Below are 20,504 nucleotides of genomic sequence, written 5' to 3'. Positions count from 1 at the left end.
CTTTAACGTCTGTAGATGTCTCTCCATTGATAACAACATGCTGTGCTCTGTTTGCTAAAAACTCTTCAATCCAGCCACACAGCTGGTCTGATATTCCGTAGGCTCTTACTTTGTTTATCAGGCGACAGTGCGGAACTGTATCGAACGCCTTCTGGAAGTCAAGAAAAATAGCATCTACTTGGGAGCCTGTATCTAATATTTTCTGGGTCTCATGAACAAATAAAGCGAGTTGGGTCTCACACGATCGCTGTTTCCGGAATCCATGTTGATTCCTACATAGTAGATTCTGGGTTTCCAAAAACGACATGATACTCGAGCAAAAAACATGTTCTAAAATTCTACAACAGATCGACGTCAGAGATATAGGTCTATAGTTTTGCGCATCTGCTCGACGACCCTTCTTGACGACTGGGACTACCTGTGCTCTTTTCCAATCATTTGGAACCCTCCGTTCCTCTAGAGACTTGCGGTACACGGCTGTTAGAAGGGGGGCAAGTTCTTTCGCGTACTCTGTGTAGAATCGAATTGGTATCCTGTCGGGTCCAGTGGACTTTCCTCTGTTGAGTGATTCCAGTTGCTTTTCTATTCCTTGGACACTTATTTTGATGTCAGCCATTTTTTTGGCAGAATTTATCTCTGGCTTCAGGCAGCTTTCTGTACCTATAACGATTTCAGCTTCGGTGCTTTCTATCAGCGCTTGAAGTTCCAGTACTTTAGCAACGCAGCTTCGACAGTTGACAATTACAATACCGATTGCTGCTGGGTCCCCGCATGTCCTGACTTTGCCCCGCACCCGTTGAGGCTGTTGCCCTTTCTGTACTTGCCCAAGGCCATCTAACCTAAAAAACCGCCCAGCCCACGCCACACAATCGGTGCTACCCGTGTAGCCGCTTGTTGTGTGTAGTGGACTCCTGACGTATCCAGCGGAACCCGAAACCCCACCACCCTGTGGCGCAAGTCGAGGAATCTGCAGCCCACATGGTCGCAGAACCGTCTCAGCCTCTGATTCAGACTCTCCACTCGGCTCTGTACCAAAGGTCCACAGTCAGTGCTGTCGACGATGCTGCAGATGGTGAGCTCTGCTTTCATCCCGCTAGCGAGACTGGCAGTCTTCACCAAATCAGATAGCCGCCGGAAGCCAGAGAGGATTTCCTCTGATCCATAGCGGCACACATCATTGGTGCCCACATGAGTGACCACCTGCAGATGGGTGCACCCTGTACCCTTCATGGCATCCGGAAAGACCCTTTCCACATCTGGAATGACTCCCCCCGGTATGCACACGGAGTGCACATTGGTTTTCTTCCCCTCTCTTGCTGCCATTTCCCTAAGGGGCCCCATTACGCACCTGACGTTGGAGCTCCCAACTACCAGTAAGCCCACCCTCTGCTACCGCCCGGATCTTGCAGACTGAGGGGCAACCTCTGGAACAGGACAAGCAGCCATGTCAGGCCGAAGATCAGTATCAGCCTGAGACAGAGCCTGAAACCGGTTCGTCAGACAAACTGGAGAGGCCTTCTGTTCAGCCCTCCGGAATGTCTTTCGCCCCCTGCCACACCTTGAGACGACCTCAGGTGAGGGATCAGCCTCAATGCGGGCAGTATCCCGGGCAACCACAGTTGTAATCCGATCGGGGGATGCGTGGGATGAGCTGGCCGTCCCCGACAAACCCCCATCCGGACCCCCACAGTGATGCCCATTGGCAACAGCCTCAAGCTGTGTGACCGAAGCCAACACTGCCTGAAGCTGGGAGCGAAGGGATGCCAACTCAGCCTGCATCCGAACACAGCAGTTGCATTCCCTATCCATGCTAAAAACTGTTGTGCAAAGAACATCTGAACTGATCTACAGAGTGTGCAAACAAATCGACAAAATTTAAACGGTTATTAAAATACAAGATTGCCTAGTAAATGCAGTAATGCTGCTACTTGCGCACTGCTGACACACTGCTCGGTGGCGGAAGGAGACTACGCGATTTTACACTAACTATTCAGGTACTAAAACGTGATGCTACAACTCTCAAATACTATAATATGCCCGAAATTTATGAATTAAACAATGCAAGTACCAAAAACATGCAAAGAAATTAAGAATTAAACTATGTAACAAATGAGTGAGCTAGGAGTATACGACTTGCTGCTGCAGCTGCTTATCCAACGGCGGCAGGGAGCACACTGACTGTGGCCAACTGACACTGGCCATTCAAAACAAAAACAGAAGACAAATGACTACGCGAATTTACACTATTCAGGCACTAAAACGCGATGCTACAACTCTCAAATACTATAATACGCCCGAAATTTATGAATTAAACAATGCAAGTACCAAAGCAACCTCACAACTAACCACATGAAAAAATAAGCCTACTCATTGCCAAAGTATTCTGACCACAAGAACATACAGATAATAACAGACATAATACTTTATTATGTCTACAATACTTGTACAAGGAGACACTTGCCACAGGTGGCTGCACTACTAGTCTGATAAACATAGGTCAAATCAACATGTGACTGAGAGCAAGGCTGACCAGGCCCAACTCTTTAGACCATTGGCTGGCCAGTAGAGTGCACTGCGGAGAGGCTGTACACGCATCCAAGAGTGACGACCTCTGCCAGTGCTTGCATCTTTAGACTTGCTTGGTGTACTACAAAACTATCCACCCAGATCATGGGTGTGTTGCGTGTATAGCCACCTACCGGCCTACTTCTGGTCCACCACTGTGCAAATTATCTCCTCGTATTGAGCTTTCAACATAATTGACTTTTACCAGTTAATCAGTAAAAACCTCCCGTGTATTGCATTTTCATTTGGCGGTGATGAAGATGATGGGATGGTTTATCTGTCACTAGGTGATGACTTTGATAGGATTAGGACATTTCACTTGGAGGCAGAAGCTATGTGAGGCAGCTAAGACTTCTGCAGACACCAACTACGCTGGGCAAACTGTCTGCTGTCAAGCCACTGATGAAGTGTGCTACAGTGTGTGCCAGAACAAATCACTCCACTACATGAAGGTGCTCAGAATGCGCCATATTTGCTCACTATATATTTGGATTTTGTATTGGATTTCTCTTTGGACAACTCTAACTTTGCCAGTGATAGACTTTGTTGTGCTTATGAAACGGTTGTCTCCAAACTTCTCCTGTGAATATATATAACCTTTACATTCTCCAGTTAATCAGTCAGTGCTTAATGACTGTGGAGTTGAATCTGAGCTCCAATTTGCAAGGCTCTCTATGGCATGAGTAATAGACAGTGTTTGTATATTCTAGGATACAAAAGTGGTGGCGGTGATTCAAATCTAGTGTACTAAACCAAGACAGTATGAATCCCCAATTCTTGATGCTGTGGCAGTAGCATGTAATGCTGTTACAATAACAGCAGCAGCGACAGATGCTACAGCTTCTCATGATGCAGTACGAAGTTCCAGTAGCAACATCACCATCACCTTCTTCAGTGCCATCACCCTTCTCAACTTTTGATAAATTGAAGGGGAGATGGGAAGTTTTCCTCTGTTTTGAGCTATAGTGGCAGGCAAGAGCTATTCAAGATCACATTAATCTTTGTTTTAGTAGTAGTGAGATAGTGGAAAAGCAACAGCTGTTTGCTGGCTTTTTTAGTTTATTGTTTCTGGATAAATGGTGTTCATTGCCAAAATACTATAGGCACCAAGAGCAGGTAGTAGCTGCTTGCCTTTAACTTAACCAGTGCCATAAAAAAAGCATGATCTACAAGGATTTAGACAACAGTGCAACTTCAAATGTCAGACCTGTGAAGAATCGTAAGCTGAATCTGTCACATGAGATGTGGTAGTAAGTTTAATATTGGATCATGTAGTGCATGCTAAAGTACTAAATAAATCAGATCCAAGCCATTGTGATGTTCTAAAAATCACTCAGGCATTTGAGGTAGGTTCATTTGTATAAGAAGTGTTCAATGACAACATTGGAGTAGCTAGCATTCAGCAACCTTATCTTCAGCACAACAAATCATTACAATTCATCCTCCAGTGTACACACACCATTATGAAACAATAAGCCAATAATGTTTAGTGATATTAATAGAGATTTGGTTAGTATAGAACCAGTCATTACAAAACTGCTTCAGTGTTGATAGGTGAGCAGATTGAAGAGTTTTTAGTACACCATCAATCCTGTTCAGCTGGTATGTCTTCAGTTAAGTGCCATTCCTCTATGGTGATCAAAACAGACCAAGTTCAGAGTAAGAAATGTAGCATAATGTCCTGCATCTCATGTCCCAACTTTCATAACAATAATAGCCACAAATATTGCTATCACTGGAATGCAGTATGCTCTGCTTCTAATAAAAGAGGACACATGGCAGCCGTACACCAGTGCACAGTATCAAATCTGTGTCTAATATAGTATATACAGGATCTGAACATCAATGCCAACAAAGTGGAATTCTTGGTCAACAGGGGTGTTACAGTGTTGCTTACCAATGTGAACACATCTACAGTTACATACATACTCTGCAAACAACTATGAAGTGTATGATACGGAGTACATCCCATTGTACTAGTTATTAGGATTTCTTCCTATTCCATTCACATATGAAGTGCAAGAAGAATGATTGTTTGAGTGCTTCTGTGAATGCTATTATTATTGTAATCTTGCCCTCATGATCCCTATGTGTGTGATACATAGGGAGTTGTAGTATATTCCTAGAGTCGTCATTTAAAGCAGGTACTTGAAACTTTCTTAATGTACTTTCTTGAGATAGTGTACATTTATCTTCAAGAGTCTGCCAGTTCAGTTTCTTTGGCATCACTGTAACACTCTCCCACAGGTCAAACAAACCTGTGACCATTCATGCTGCTCTTCCCTGTATACATTCACTATACACTGTTAGTCATATTCGGCACAGGTCCCACACAGTTGAGCAATATTCTAGAATGGCTCACATGAGTGATTTGTAAGCAATTTCCTTTACAGGCTGATTACACTTCTCCAGTGCTCTGCCAATTAGCCAAAGTCTACCACCTGCTTCAACAGTGACAGAGCTTATGTGATTGTTCCATTTCATATCACTACAAAGTGTTACACCAGTGTGTGTGTTCTGCCACCACTTGGGAGCAGATTTTGTATCCATCCAATTAAATTATTTTGTCAAATATTAATTGTTTTCGTTGTTGTACACCCAGATATTTGTAAGAGTTGATTGATTCCAGCAGTGACTCATTGATGTTATAGTCATAGAATACTTTTATTTATTTATTTATTTATTTATTGTTTTTAAGTGCACATTTTTACATTTCTGAATATTTAAAGCAAGTTCCCAATCTTTGCATCACTTTGGAGTCTTATCAAGATCTGCAAGATTATTTATGCAGCTTCTTTCAGACAGTTCTCATACTGTAGTCCGGGCTCCCCACCACTCCAGTCAGCACAGCAGCAAGTGGTCTCAAACATTAAACAACCAACACCACTCAAAGGCAAAATTGTGGTATAAAAACATGCACTATGTGATCAAAAGTATCCAGACACCTGGTTGAAAATGACTTAGAAGTTCATGGCGCCCTCCATCGGTAATGCTGGAATTCAGTATGGATTTGGCCCACTCTTACCCTTGATGACAGCTTTGACTCTCGCAGGCATACATTCAACCAAGTGCTGGAAGGCTTCTTGGGTAATGGTAGCCCATTCTTCACAGAGTGCTGCACTGAGGAGAGGTATTGATGTCGGTCGGTGAGACCTGGCACAAAGTCGGTGCTCCAAAACATCCCAAAGGTGTTCTATAAGATTCAGGTCATGACTCTGTGCAGGCCAGTCCATTACAAGGTTGTTACTGTAGTATAACGGCTCTGCCACAGGTGGAGCATTGTGAACAGGTGCTTGATCGTGTTGAAAGAGAGCAACCGCCATCCCCGAATTGCTCTTCAACTGCAGGAAGCAAGAAGGTGCTTAAAACATCAATGAAGGCCTGTACTGTGATACTGCCACACAAAAAACAAGGGATGCAAGCCCCCTCAATGAAAAACACGACCACATCATAACACCGCCTCCGAATTTTACTGTTGGCACTACACACACTGGCAGATGACGTTCACTGGGTGTTCACCATACCCACACCCTGCCATCGGATCGCCACATTGTGTACCATGATTCATCACACCACACAATGTTTTTGCACTGTTCAGTCGTCCAACATTTACGCTCCTTACACCAAGTGAGGCATCACTTGGCATTTACCAGCACAATGTGTGGCTTATGAGCAGCTGCTCGACCATGAAACCCAAGTTTTCTCACCTCCCGCCTAACTGTCATAGTACTTGCAGTGAATGCTGTTTTAGTTTGGAATTCCTGTGTTATGGTCTTGATAGATGTCTGCCTATTACACATTATGACCCTATTCGACTGTTGGTGGTCTCTTGTCAGTCAACAGACGAGATCGACCTGTACGTTTTTGTGCTGTATGTATCCCTTCACATTTCCACTTCACTATCACATCAGAAACAGTGGACCTAGGGATGTTTAGGAGTGTGGAAATCTCACATACAGAAATATGACACAAGTGACACCCAATCACCTGACCATGTTCAAAGTCAATGAGTTCCGCAGAGCACCCCATTCTGCTCTCTCATGATGTCTGATGACTACTGAGGTTGTGAAACAAATACTAACAAAGAGATAGAGGGGCTGGCCAGTACTTACCTCAGCTCAGTACAGCCGATAGATACACATAAAACAGAACTGAAAATTTACATTCCTAGCTTTCGGAACTTTGTTCCTTCATCAGGGAGGAGAGAGGGGAAAAAAGGGAAGAAGGGAAAGTGGATTCAGTTACTCACAACCCAGGTTATGAAGCAACAGGGAAAGGTAAACAGGGAGGGTAGCAAGGATGGAGGCATGGTTGTCAGAGGGAAGCCCATTAATCATTTAGACTACTGAGGTTGCTAATATGAAGTACCTGGCAGTAGGTGGCAGCAAAATGCACTTAACATGAAAAATGTATGTTTTTGGGGTGTCCAGATACTTTTGATTGCATAGTGTACGTAGAGTACTAATATTTTTAATAATAGTTTCATCAGTGGTTGCTAAAATTTTTGGTCTTGACACTTTTTTGTTACCCAAATTTCAAATTAAGAATGTAAATCTCCTCTCTCATACCATACCCTCCAACCAAATGGAAATATCGTGTCAACAATATAAGAAATTGTTTGTCCTCAGCTCAGCCGCAGTTTTGCAGACCACCTTCAGTTCTGTTTGCATGCATGAGATGGTGCAAGGACCACTAGATGTAGAAACCCAACAAAAACTCATAATGATGATAAATAAATTGTGTGATATGTAGGTATAATAGGTTACCTTTCAGTGTTACGAGTGCAATGACCATATTTCTAATGTACTTCGAACAACTCTCCAGGGAATTCCTCAGTGACATGAGAGGCAAATGTCTTCAATATCTACAAGCACTCTGTGATGGACTTCAATCAAATGAGTTATGCTGTCATTTGTCTAAGTGGAGGTTTTTCTGTTCAGATATTTAGGGTGTATGTTAAGTAAAGCAGGACACATCAACCAGCAATTGAGAATGTGGAAGCAATAGATAATGTGCTTGCCTCCAGAAATCTGAAATCTTTACAGTCATTCCTAAGAAAAATTAACACACTTTGGGAAGTTCACACCATACATGTCTCACATACATAGGTCACCTTTTATAAACCAACTACACAGACGAGTATTAGTTTAATGTGGTCTACAGTCTGCTCAAAGACTTGTATGTTGTTGAAAAGTTACGTACAATCTCCACCCTGACTGGCAACCAAAACATTATCAGTGGCACAAATAAACTATTCTCAGATAGAGAAGGAACAACTGGTGTCTCAGAAATTCCACATATACTTACATTGCACCAAATTTTATTTAATCACACCCCATAAGCTACTCGTTTCCTTGCTTAGTTCCCGATCGGAGCTCCTGAAAAAGAGTGCAGTGAATACAGAGGTGGGCATTAATCAATGTGACCTTCATTGCAAGCCCATCTATTGGTACACTAATGCAAATGCAGTGTCCTTGGACTGAAAAAAATGGTTTGATACATGAGCAGCACTGCGTTTTCAACTTAACAACAATATGTTACTCAAACATTAGATGATTTCCCCATCACAGCCCGTGAAGTGAAGTGTCCCAACTCACAGACCAGGTATGCTGCTGCACGGTCTACTGCCTTCAGTTAATGTGAATACCCACAGCAGTTATCAAAAGGAGCAGACCTAGCTTATCACATCTACTTCTCTCTCTCTGACACTGTCTGAATGCCAAGGAAGATGTGCTTGTATTGGAAATGGAAGAAACAGAATGCCCACTCATCCTTCCACCCATGCTCTGGCCAAGAATTTTATGGTTACTCCACCAGTCACACTAGGGCATTATTTGAATGAAGTCATTAGTGTGGTGAGACATATAATGACCAGACATAAATGGGAAAATCAAAAGAACAGTGCACTCTTATCACTCATGTGCCCAGAAGCAGGTGGGCCTTGTGCAGCATTTCCCCTCGTGGCTGAAACTAGAGCACCCACAGAAGAGGGTTCATGTTGCTTGTGCCAGACTGTTAAAAAGAGCAGTGTGGCAGTGGCTTGAGGATAGCGTCTACAATTTCTCATTTGTGGCTAGTTGTCAAAATTACTCTTGCAACAATCTTGGTCCTAGCAAATATGTTCACAGTAGAGGAAGCATCCCACACAATTGTATCAATCTGGCCCTCAGTTTGTATCATCTGAGTTTGAAAAATTCTGTCAGAGAAATGGAATATCCCACCAGAGGACCATTCATTTCCACCCAATATCAAATTCAGAAGTGAAGTGGCTAGTCAGGACATAGAAAATTCACATGGCAAGAGCAATGCAGACATAGTCTCCAACAAAAGTACAAAAAAATTATGCAGTTGTTATTATTCTGCTAGTGGTTCAAGTGTGCTTGCTTTCCAAACCAAGTTCTTCTACTGAAGTTCTCAATATCTCCTCATCCAAATGTCGGTAATATACAATCCTTTAATTACATTTGCTATAAAGAACATTTCAACAATAATGCTTTAGGATGGTGAATCTAGATTACTTTCCAATGCCCTTCAAAAAAATGAAAGAACTTAAGCACATCTTCATTTATTTTTTAGGTGTGATCATGGGTTTCAATTATCATACCGTGTCCAATGTGGAATATGGGCTCATTGGTCATTTCATTATAATTTATCCAACTGTTCTCAGAATTAATTCTGAAATTATTTCTGTGGGTTGTGTGCAGTATTTGCAGTGCTGCTCTGTGTGTAATAGGCCATTCAACAGTACAGGTAGCAGCAATCCAACTACTTTCTTTCATACGATTTCCAATGGTGCCATTCAAGTACTTAAATTAGGCATTTTGCATAGAAATTTTTCAAATTCGCATAGAATTTCAATCCATCAGATATGTTTCAATCCATCAGATGTGCCTACTCAAGAAGTATGAACAACACAGTTGACTCATTTTTAAATCATTATATGTTCAATATTCTGTTTTTGTAACCCTTGATTAAAATACACAATTTTCAGTTGACTACAGTTGTACAATAAAAGTCCACTGGATACATTAAAGTCAGTAAAATAATTATCTTCCAAACAATGGGAGACAGTTTTAGCATTTGCCACTATCAATGTATACAGTCACATGTATGTTGACCAACATTCGAGTACATTGAAAATGGAAGTCAGTCCTGCTGATGCATTTGCAAAGGGTTCAAACAGATCTACTGCAACTGAATCTCTCCCCTCCACTCTCTCTCTCTCTCTCTCTCTCTCTCTCTTCCTCCCATATGCTATCTCTCTCTTCCTCCCATATGCTATCTCTCTCTCTCTCTCTCTCTCTCTCTCTCTCTCTCTCTCTCCCTCTCCCTCCCTCCCTTCCTCTCCCTCTCATATGCTCTCTCTCTCTCTCTCTCTCTCTCTCTCTCTCTCTCTCTCTCTCTCTCTCTCTCTCTCTCTCTCTCTCTCTGTCTCCCCCCTCCCCTCCCTCCCATATGTGCTATCTCTCTCTCTCCCCCCCCCTCCCTCCCTTATGCGCGATCTCTCTCTCTCTCTCTCTCTCTCTCTCTCTCTCTCTCTCTCTCTCTCTCTCTCTCTCTCTCTCTCTCTCTCTCCCTCTCCCTCTCCCTCTCCCCCCCCCCTCACTCTCCCCCTCCCCCCTTCCCACCCGCCGTCTCTCTCCCCTTCCTCCTTCCCACCCGCCGTCTCTCTCCCCTTCCTCCTTCCCACGCACCCCGTCTTCTCTCTCTCACCCAGTCTTGTCTCTCTCACCCACCCTCTTTCCCTCCCTCCCCCATCTCTCCCCCTCCCTCCTTCCCTCCCTCCCCCATCTCCCCCCTCCATCCTCCCTTCCCTCCCCCTCCCTACCCCCCCCCTCCTTCCATCCCTCACCCAGTTTCTCTCACCCTCCCTCCCCCTCCCTCCCCCTCCCTCCCCAGTCTCTCCCCCCTCTCTCCCCCCTCCCTCCTTCCCTCCCTCACCCTGTTTCTCTCACCCTCCCTCCCCTGTCTCTCCCTCCTTCCCTCCCTCACCCTGTTTCTCTCACCCTCCCTCCCCAGTCTCTCCACCCCTCCCTCCTTCCCCCATCTCTCTCCCCCTCCCTCTCTCCCCCGTCTCTCTCCCCCTCCCTCCTTCCCTCCCTCCCCCATCTCTCTCCCCCTCCCTCCTTCCCTCCCTCCCCCATCTCTCTCCACCTCCCTCCTTCCCTCCCTCCCCTGTCTCTCTCCCCCTCCCTCCCCCATCTCTCTCCCCCCCTCCCTCCTCCATCTTTCTCCCTCCCCCATCTTTCTCCCTCCCTCCCTCCCCTGTCTCTCTCCCCATCCCTCCCTTCCCCATCTCTCTCCCCTCCCTCCTTCTCACCCTCTCCTGTCTCTCACCCCTCACTCCTTCTCACCCTCTCCTGTCTCTCACCCCTCACTCCTTCTCACCCTCTCCCGTATCTCACCCCTCACTCCTTCTCACCCTCCTCTGTGTCTCTCTCACCCCTCCCTCCCACACACACACACACACACACACACACACACACACACACACACACACACACACAGTCCCTCCTTCTCACCCTTCCCTGTCTCTCTCTCTCTCTCTCCCCTCCCTCCCTCCTTCTCACCCTTCCCTATCTCTCGCTCAACCCTCCTCCTCACCCTCCCCTATCTCTCTCTCACCCCTCCTCCTCACCCTCCCCTATCTCTCGCTCACCCCTCCTCCTCACCCTCCCCTATCTCTCGCTCACCCCTCCTCCTCACCCTCCCCTGTCTTTCTCCCTCCTCTCTCCCGCCACTATCACTCTTCACGCTCCTCCATCTCCCCCCTCTCTCTCTGTCTCTCCCCCTGTCTCCCCCTCTCTCCCTGTCTCTCCCCCTCTCCCTCCCACCCCACCCTCGGCTCACCCGCCCACCCTCGGCTCTCCCGCCCCACCCCCGGATATCCCGCCCCACCCCCGGCTCTCCCGCCCCACCCCTTTTGGATGAACAATATTCTCAGGTTTGAAACCTGGAAAACAGTTGGTCAAATGGCTGTCACTTCCCATTTGAAATATTTCCAATTCCAGATTGTACTTCCTTCCAGCTGTCTCAAAAAACTTCTGCCACTCCATTCTGTGTATTGAATCTGAATGCTGCAAGAGCTCTCAGCCGAAAGATGTCCACACAGCACACAACACAGAGTCTGCTTACTCCTGGATTCAAGTGAATAACCCCTCCACACTCTGCAAACTGAAGTGAGATCAAATAGGCTAACTCCATGTAGAGGTGAAACTTGAGAGTATATTTACAACTCTGGTCTAAACAGTATATACATTATCATCATTATGATTTTGTATTTTGTTTTTTGTTTTGCCATAATAAATACTGAGCTTGTCAGACAAGAGTTAATAAATGTATTACTATCAGATAAGTAGATGGGTAAAATGATTAATTTGTATTTCATTCTTATAATTTCCATTTGGAGGATATCTTGCAACATAACTCACTTTCAGCCGTTCCAAAAGAGTTAGTAAATACATTTTTCATTGTTATTCTGAATCACATCTTGGTGATGTCCAAAAACAGCAACAGAAAAACTAATGTTCAACTATAGCTTGTGTAAAGTTCATACTTATGTAACTATACCTGCAGTCATCTTACATACTACATTTATGAATAGCTCATGTAAACCAAGATTTTTTCCCATGAATGCCACTGTGAAAGACTCTTACAACAAAAAGACAACCAGAAACAACTAAATGGTCAATTACAGCTTGTTTTCTTTTTCCCTCTTTTTGGAGAAACTCTACAAGAGCTTCTCCTGAATTTATGCTACCACTCCCAAATGTACTTAACTGAACAAGCATATCTTTGCAGAACATCAGTTAAAAATAAGCAAAAGAAATTAAATACCAAACTGCCTAATCACTGTCAATAATTCTCTGGATGGAAGTAATTTCTCTCTCTGAAGGGTTTCTGCTATTCTGTTCAACATGGAAATACATTTCAACTTGTGTCACCAGCTCAACATGAGACGAGACAATATCATATTCAACAAACAACTATTTTAATATTGATATTCTTGTTATGTTCTCATCTGTTTTATCTGCTCCAGTCCCCAGATCTTGTACATAATTTTCAGTTACTTCATCCACCAATACGTTGCAACAAATCATCTGCCTGTCTGTAGGCACTGCCTGAAATTGCACTATCAATAGGCCATATCCATACTTACTGAATCTTGCATGTAGGCTTTTGGAGGGAGGCTGCTGGAGAGATTTACACCAGTACTGTGGCACATGTCAGTTTCTTGTGTCACCTTTCACTTTCCTTAACAACAAAAAAATACGTACACATCTTTTCCATTGATGCGCGTGTTCTTAACTATACATTACTGCTTCCAAATTTTTGTTTATTGTCACAGATTCTCTCCTCGTCATTTCTCAAATAGTGTGATTTATTTCCTTCAAAGTTTGTTTTAGACTTTTCTACTCTTGTAGTCCACTATTTTTTTTTTTCATTCACTGGTAATCATTCCCCTCTAACTATTAGCATCTGTTTCCTTATACTTAACTTTTTTACTTCCACCTTAATTTTAACCTGTAGCTTTTAATCTACCAGTAGAACAGTACTCTCTTTCCTCTTTCTCTTCTTCATATCCTTGTATACAATAACAGCCCCCCCCTCCCCTCCCCCCCCCCCCCCTCTCTCTCTCTCTCTCTCTCTCTCTCTCTCTCTCTCTCTCTCTCTTTTTCTCTTTCTCTTGCCTATAATACTGCATCAGATGATGCATGATGGATTTCTCTGTCTTGATCAGTAGACATGAATGAAGCAACCACTCTAAAAGATATTAAAACTTCCCCATTGAAAGATCAGGGAAAGATCCAACAACACACAGATATCTTTAACTGGACAGCACACTCAGCCCATTGCAATATGAAATAAAGAGTAGGTCACAATTTATGTATGTAATTTTCCTCTTGATAGAATACAAGACACATTATTGAAATAGAACATAAATTGATCCATATGCCACAAGCATTACAAGTGGCTAGTCTTCTATATTGGTGAAAAATGACAGGTATAAGTTGGCAGTGCCCTATATAGAGATACATGATGATAACTGTTCCCATTAGGGCTACTGGAAGTACTAGAAGCCCATAAGTAGAAAATTACTTTCACAGTCTACAAAGTTTTCATTAATCACTTGTGGCCAATCTGTTTTCACAGTGATGGATGACTGTGTTAACAATGAGATGACAGAGACAGATAGCAGGGGAATGAAACACTCTTCAAAACTGCAAGCCTGCAGACTACTGCAGCTGCAATATCAGCTTAAATATACAGCAACCTGGTGTATCGGTCATGCCACATGCAGGGCAGAGTTAAAATTGGAGATGATGAAATATTTATTTCCATAGTCACACCACATCTGGCTCAGCACATTCAGGATTCTTTAAAATATAACACTAAATAATGTGAATTAATTAGGAACACAAATTTTCAGTATATTGTAAGAGGAATTGACTGAACAGCCAAGGGAACCCCTTGTTTCAATCTGCATGTGTTGTCTACTTTCAATCTGTGTGCAAGGAAATACAGAGCAGAGCACCTCTTTGAGGACACTTTTCTTTCTTAATCATCTGTTTGAGAACAACTCTGTGTCCTGTAAGAAGTCGTAGTGAGTCTTGGCTAAAGTGTTGTCATGGAACATCAAACTCTCTTAGTCTGTTACATATTCATACTTCTAAATGGTAGCCCTCTGATAAGGATCCAAAATTGACTCATTGCTTACTGGTAACCGTTGAAGAAAAGTTGTTAGGAGTATAGAAGAGCAATGGTATGGCATGCAGCTACATTTGGAACAGAGTAATTTTTGTATGCTTATTTCACCAAAGAGATATGCAGAGAGAGCTTAAGTGGCAACTCACCATTCTCAACACACGTAGTGGGACAACACTGATCCTAAGTGGCCAGTGACATTCAAAAATTCATTGGTTTTATTCAAAGACTCCATGAAATTGGAGGAGGCATCCTAATTTTGATTCCTATGCATCGTGACTAGTAAATTCTAAAATTTTGAGGTCTTTGAGAAACCATGCTTTAATGTTGCATAACAGTTGTTGTATAAATTCTTTCCACTGATATATTATATCTAAAAGAGATTAATGTCTTGGCGTAGATTCGACATTGCTTATTTGATTGGTACCCTGGGGTTTCACCCAACACCAATAATATTAATCAAAAATGTTTGTAATATTATCATCTCTTTTAACTTACTTGTTGGCAGTTCTTAAGATATTCTTTTCTGCAGGATAGTTATTTCTGTTACAACCTCAAATTGCAATGGAATATTATTGGAGAAAGGTGAAAACCAATGGCAGAAGAAAAAAAAAATAGTGTGAAAATTGATCAATAGATGGCACTGTATATGTCATAATACGTAAATGAAAACACCTGTCTTGCACATGACCCACTGGAGTTGGTATAAATACGCTGGGTATACGGCTTTTCCTCCTTTAGCGTCTGTGACGTTCGCCATGACTGTCTCAATGCAGGATCACGCTCTGCTTGTAAAGCTGTATTACAAGAATGATGATTGTGCACACATCGCTCTGCAGAAGTTCTGGACACTGAAAAGTTTGGAAAAGGTGTTGGTCCGATGACTGCCGTGGGTCTGGAGAAAATAATTTGGAAATCTGAAACAACGGGTTGTTTTGGTGTGCAACCTGCTAGAGGGATGAAACAAATTCATACGCCGTCACTGGATGCAGTGGCCACAGCAATGCAGGAGGAGATGAGTGGAAACATGTAGTGCACGGAGAATTGCCTGAACATTGGACATCCCCTTGAGCATGGTGCATAAAATCCTATGAAACATCCTCCTTTGCTATCCATTCAAAATTATCCATGTACACGAGTTGCTTCCTGTTGACCTGCCAGCAAGAGACACCTTTGCTTTAGAATTTCTTGCTCGCATGGAAATGAACAATGATTGGCCTTGGAAGATTTTGTGCAGAGACGAAGCCTACTTCCATCTAACAGGATATGACAAAACACAGAATTTTTGAACATGGGCAATAGAAAATCCACATGCAAATCAACCAGTACGACTTCATCCAGAAAAGATTGCTGTGTGGTGCAGGTTTAAGGCATCATTTATCATAAGGCCTTATTTTTGAAGAGACAGGTGCTTCTGGTCCTGTCACGTGTAGCATCACTGGTAAGCAATATAAGTGTCTTTTGTGCAACCACGTCATTCCAGCTCTCCAACAATATCGGTGTATGGATTGGATAATTTTTATGCAAGATGGCACACCACCGCACATTGCAAATGCAGTTTAGCAGCTGCTGAAGCGCCATTTCAGAAATACTAGAATTATCAGGCGCCGTTTCACTACAGCTCGGGTGTCCCAATCAACTGACCTTAATCTGTCTGACTTCTGGCTGTGGGGCTATCTGATAGATGTTGTGTTCAGTGTTCCGAATACAATCTTAGCTGCAGTGAAGGCACTCATTGCACAACACATTCTGAATGTGACCCCAGAAACACTTCGATCAGTTGTGTAACATGCTGATTCTTGATTTCAACATGTTGCAGAAAATGGTGGACAACATACTGAACATGTTTTGCACCAGTCTCACAGAAATTAAAAGTCCGATTTGATTTTGATTGATGCTTTTTATGCGGTTTTTGGCCTCAGGCCAAGTAAAAACTGATGTGATTGTTGCTTATTATGTGGTGTTTGGCCTCAGGACAATTAAAAACTGATGTGATTGATGCTTTTTATGCGGTTTTTGGGCTCAGGAGAATTAAAAACCAATTTTTCCCATCCAGTGTGATATGACCTTGCTGTGGTGGATGGACTAGCGTAACTAACAGTATCACATCTGTACACTCATGCACACTGAGTAGTACAGTTTGTTTAACATCAAATGTACACTTTAAGCAGTGTTGTATGATTCATTTGTCATTTTTAATTGACCACTATTAAATTATGATGCTTACAGCTCCATCTATTGCTACATTTTGTAACTATTTATTTTTCTTCTGCCATATGTTTTCTCCCTTCTCTGATAATATTCCGTTGCAATTTGACATTATTCCAATCAGTGATGTTATTTCTACACCGGTTTGAAAGTTTAACTTTAATTATAATCACCCTCTATATCAACACATTTCAAAATTTCTACATTTATTAATTGTATAATATAACTTAACTTCTGGTGGTGTAATGAAGTAAATATAATTGAAGTATACTTTACATATTTATTCTGTTTAAAAATTTAATGATACTTTAAATCATGTAACACAGTAAAAATAATAATGTAGTTTATTTGCTTCAATTCATATCAAAATATGCTTAGAACAATGATTTTGTCTCTGTTTGGCAGGTGGGGAGAGCATGAGCTGTTTCCTCCAACACTAGACCCAGCAAATTTTGCATCTCGTAAAAGCAGCTCTTCTACAGATTCATCCTCCAGTCATTCATTGCACAGTCGTTCAACAACAGGGTCCGAGGGTGGTGCAGTGAGTTGCTTAATCTGTTGTTACCTTCTTGTAATAGTCAAAATACTGAATACTTTGTTTACAGTGAGTGTAAGGAAGATGCGTTTTCCATTTCCTCCTTGATCCTATTCGGACAAGGAGCAAAACTGCTATAATAGTGAACAGTGTTTCCATAGTCTTTAAGCAAACCAGTTGCCTAATGGCCACGGCATTCTGTTACTGCTGCAGTTGATCAGTATAAATCAAGAGTCACGTTCTTCAGGAAACCTTTATTTCATTTTGTATATGTGAAATAAAATTTTAGTACATATACTTCAGTGCTGGATGCATTTGTATGTAGGAAGAAAATTTATTTACCTTGAAAGTGCTGAAGTGTATTTTTGCTCATCTTCTATGCAGATGATAGTGAAATATTCAGTTTTACCACATGAACAATTGTTGATGTGGGAAATATATGAGTGTGGCTTCAGTTGCCAGAGACTGCAGTCACGTGTGTGAGGAGTTGCATTTGCGTGATCTCGTGTGTGTGTGTGTGTGTGTGTGTGTGTGTGTGTGTGTGTGTGTGTGTGTGTGTGTGTCGTCTATTTTTGACGAAGGCCTTGTTGGCCAAAAGCTTATTTTTGTTGCGCCTATCTGCGACTCAGCATCTCTGCTATAAGGTGAGTAGCAACTTTCCTTTTCATAGTATTGTTACATACAATTCTGGATTTTCCATTGTTTAATTATATTTTTACACTGATGAAATATGGTGGGAGCCTTGATATTAACAAAGACACTCTAATCAAACATTAAATAGATTGATAAAGCCATGGAAATGCTGCTATAATCAAGCAGGTTTAGGGATGAGTAGGTGATTTGATATTTGGAGTAATGTGGAGAGGGACAACTGTGACAATGAGACAGTGGATTGAAGTGTTAATAATTCATTTAGTGGGTACAGAATGTGTGATAGGCCTGAAGTTGACACCCACCACAGTAGTACCAGTTTATATGCCATCTAACTCTGCAGATAGCGAAGATGTAGAAATAATGTGTGAGTAAGTAAAAGAAATTATTCAGTTATCTATGGGAGATGAAAATTTAATTGTTGTGAGGGACTAGAATAGCAGGAAAAGGAAGAGAAGGAAAAGTATTAGGAGAAAGTTGACCAGGTTGGGGGGGAGGGGGGGGGGGGGGGGAGATGAGATGAGATTGGAAGCTGCCTGGTAGAATTTTGCATGGAGCACAGTTTAATCAGCAATAACACATGGTTTAAGAATTATGTATATTTATAGTGATTGTTGGCAATTTCAGAGGGAACATTAGGAAACATTTGACTGAAATCTGGGAAAGGAATACAATAGAAGATGAATGGGTAGCTTTGAGACATAACATACTGAAGGCAGCTGAGGAGAAAAAAGATAAAAAACAAAGCCTCTTAAAAAATCCTTGGATAACGCAGTAGATACTGAATTTATTTGGCAAAAGAAGAAAATATAAAAATGTAGCAAATGGCAAATGAAGCAGGCAAAAGAGAGTACAGATGTCTGAAAAATGAGGGCGACAGAAAATGTAAAATGGCTTAACAAATCCAAGGCTGTAGTAGCGTACATAACTAGAAGAAAGATAGTTTCTTCCAATAAGGAAATTAAAGAGACATTGGAGAAAAGAGAAACAGCTACATGAACATCAAGAGCTCAGATGGGAAGGCAGTACTTACCAAAGAAGGGAAAGCTGAAATCTGTAACGAATACATTGGAGAGCTGTAGAAGGTGAAATAACCTGCAGGCAATATTATAGAAAGGAAACTGTCATACCATGACATTTAACATTCAAAAAGCATGCTACTGCAACAGTGCTCAGTCTGTGGAACCAAGAGAATCACATTTAGAGTTAAAAACAGATAGTGATTCATTTTTTGCGACAACTTCACAGTGTGACTCTAGTATTGTCTGCGTGTTAGTTGTGTATGAACTGCCTACCCAGCAATCTGATAATATCCATATTCAGTGCCAGAAGCAGGCAAACAGATTTATGTTGCAGAGAATTCAAATTCTGGACCCCACGTCTGGTAAGAAATTAGCAGACCTGCAGGAGCTCCTTTTAGGCAAATCATTGTTTCCCTTTTGATCAAAAACAATAGTGCTGAATCGTGATCACTACTTAACATGAATGCTTCCTCACTACCCAATTTACCAGATAAGACAGCACACTGAAATTTCTGAGTCTCAGGTGCTCTCTTCCTGAAGCATCCATCCGTGTCACAAACCTGATAATCAGACATAACAACTTATTCATGACACCCATATAAATGTGGCAGCCTTAAGAGTGAGTTCCTTCTTTTGTTCTGATCTCATACTCCCTCCCTTAAAAACATGTATTTGTTTCCTGCAGAGGCAGTGGCTATCATATAAACTCTCCATTTCATCAGGTCACTTACATTACAGAAGGTATAGAGGTTCAGTGAACTTCGTCATAATACCAGTAGATCAGAGCGTGTTTGTACCCCTCACAAAGGACACAACAGGCAATTGCTTATCCCCAATTTCAATGCATCTGCAATATCTATCAACTTAAAGTGAGAACTTGCATCATACAGAAAGAGAATGGGAATCAAAAGAGCGACACAGGGGCTGCCAGGTGATAGTACTATACATACTTTAAAAAAAATCTTTGTTGTGTAATAGGAAGGTTATGAAGCAATTTTGTTTCATAACAAGTTAATGTTTTGTATTATTCTTTACCTTATTTTTACACCATAAAATAAGTGAATTGTATTTGTTACTATGTTGTATTATTATGTGTGTTTCAGGTTTGAAAAAATCACTTTATTAGCTTTAAAATAACCTATAACACAAAATGACATTCAAGTGACAGAGCAAACAAAACAACAGAATAATATATCAGGAAGAACAAAGATGATCTTGCACAGAACCTTCATTTGCATGGAACCTTCACTTGCAAGTAGTGCTACACCTTAAACACTTACTGTACCTTACCCTGCATATACTTCACTACTCCCTCCCCCCCTCCCCGTAGTGTCACTGGTCACTGATACTTCTTGTAGAACTCGATGCGTCATCCGGATTGTGCACCAACAGGTCACTTACTGGTTACTGCTGGTTTCGTGATGGTGGGCTCTGATGCCCATTGCACATTGGGGTGGCGGATGTGCTTGTCATGTCCTTGATGAGTGCAGCAGGGTCATGATCTGTGGTGGTGGCATGAAATGATGGCTTAAGTCTGTTGACATTGATGGCCATCAGTGTGCCCATCACTTCTATGGTGAATGTTTCGTCATGCCTGCTAACTACAGGATGTGGTCTATCATGGGTGGCTACAGCATCTTGCGCATTGCATCAAGTGACATTAAAATCTAGTGACAGTCATGTAGCTAATCAAACATGAACAGGTGAGAGTTTGGTTGATCCTTTAATGGCATTGGACGTAGCTGTCACACTTGTGTGCATAGGTTATTCACTAACTCAGGCGGGTCAATGGATTCATTTTGTACATTGATGAAGAA

At 42.1% G+C, this 20,504-nt stretch overlaps 1 protein-coding gene across 3 annotated transcripts in view; it reads left to right on the top strand.

The window, feature by feature from the left end:
• Positions 1–20,504, top strand: part of LOC124795017 — a 237,859-nt gene that overhangs the window by 172,594 nt on the left and 44,761 nt on the right. For all 3 annotated transcript variants that reach the window (XR_007016637.1, XM_047258782.1, XM_047258781.1), the window contains one exon: positions 16,885–17,020. Coding sequence is in view for 2 of the 3 variants with exons in the window: in XM_047258782.1 (XP_047114738.1) it covers positions 16,885–17,020 (136 nt within the window). In the remaining variant the exon portion in view is untranslated. The remainder of the gene's footprint in view (positions 1–16,884; positions 17,021–20,504) is intronic.

Source organism: Schistocerca piceifrons, chromosome 4 (genome assembly GCF_021461385.2).
Source record: "Schistocerca piceifrons isolate TAMUIC-IGC-003096 chromosome 4, iqSchPice1.1, whole genome shotgun sequence".
NCBI classification, from domain to species: Eukaryota; Metazoa; Arthropoda; class Insecta; order Orthoptera; family Acrididae; genus Schistocerca; species Schistocerca piceifrons.
Note: the sequence above shows the minus strand (reverse complement) of the source record. Positions and strands in the feature narration are given on the sequence as shown.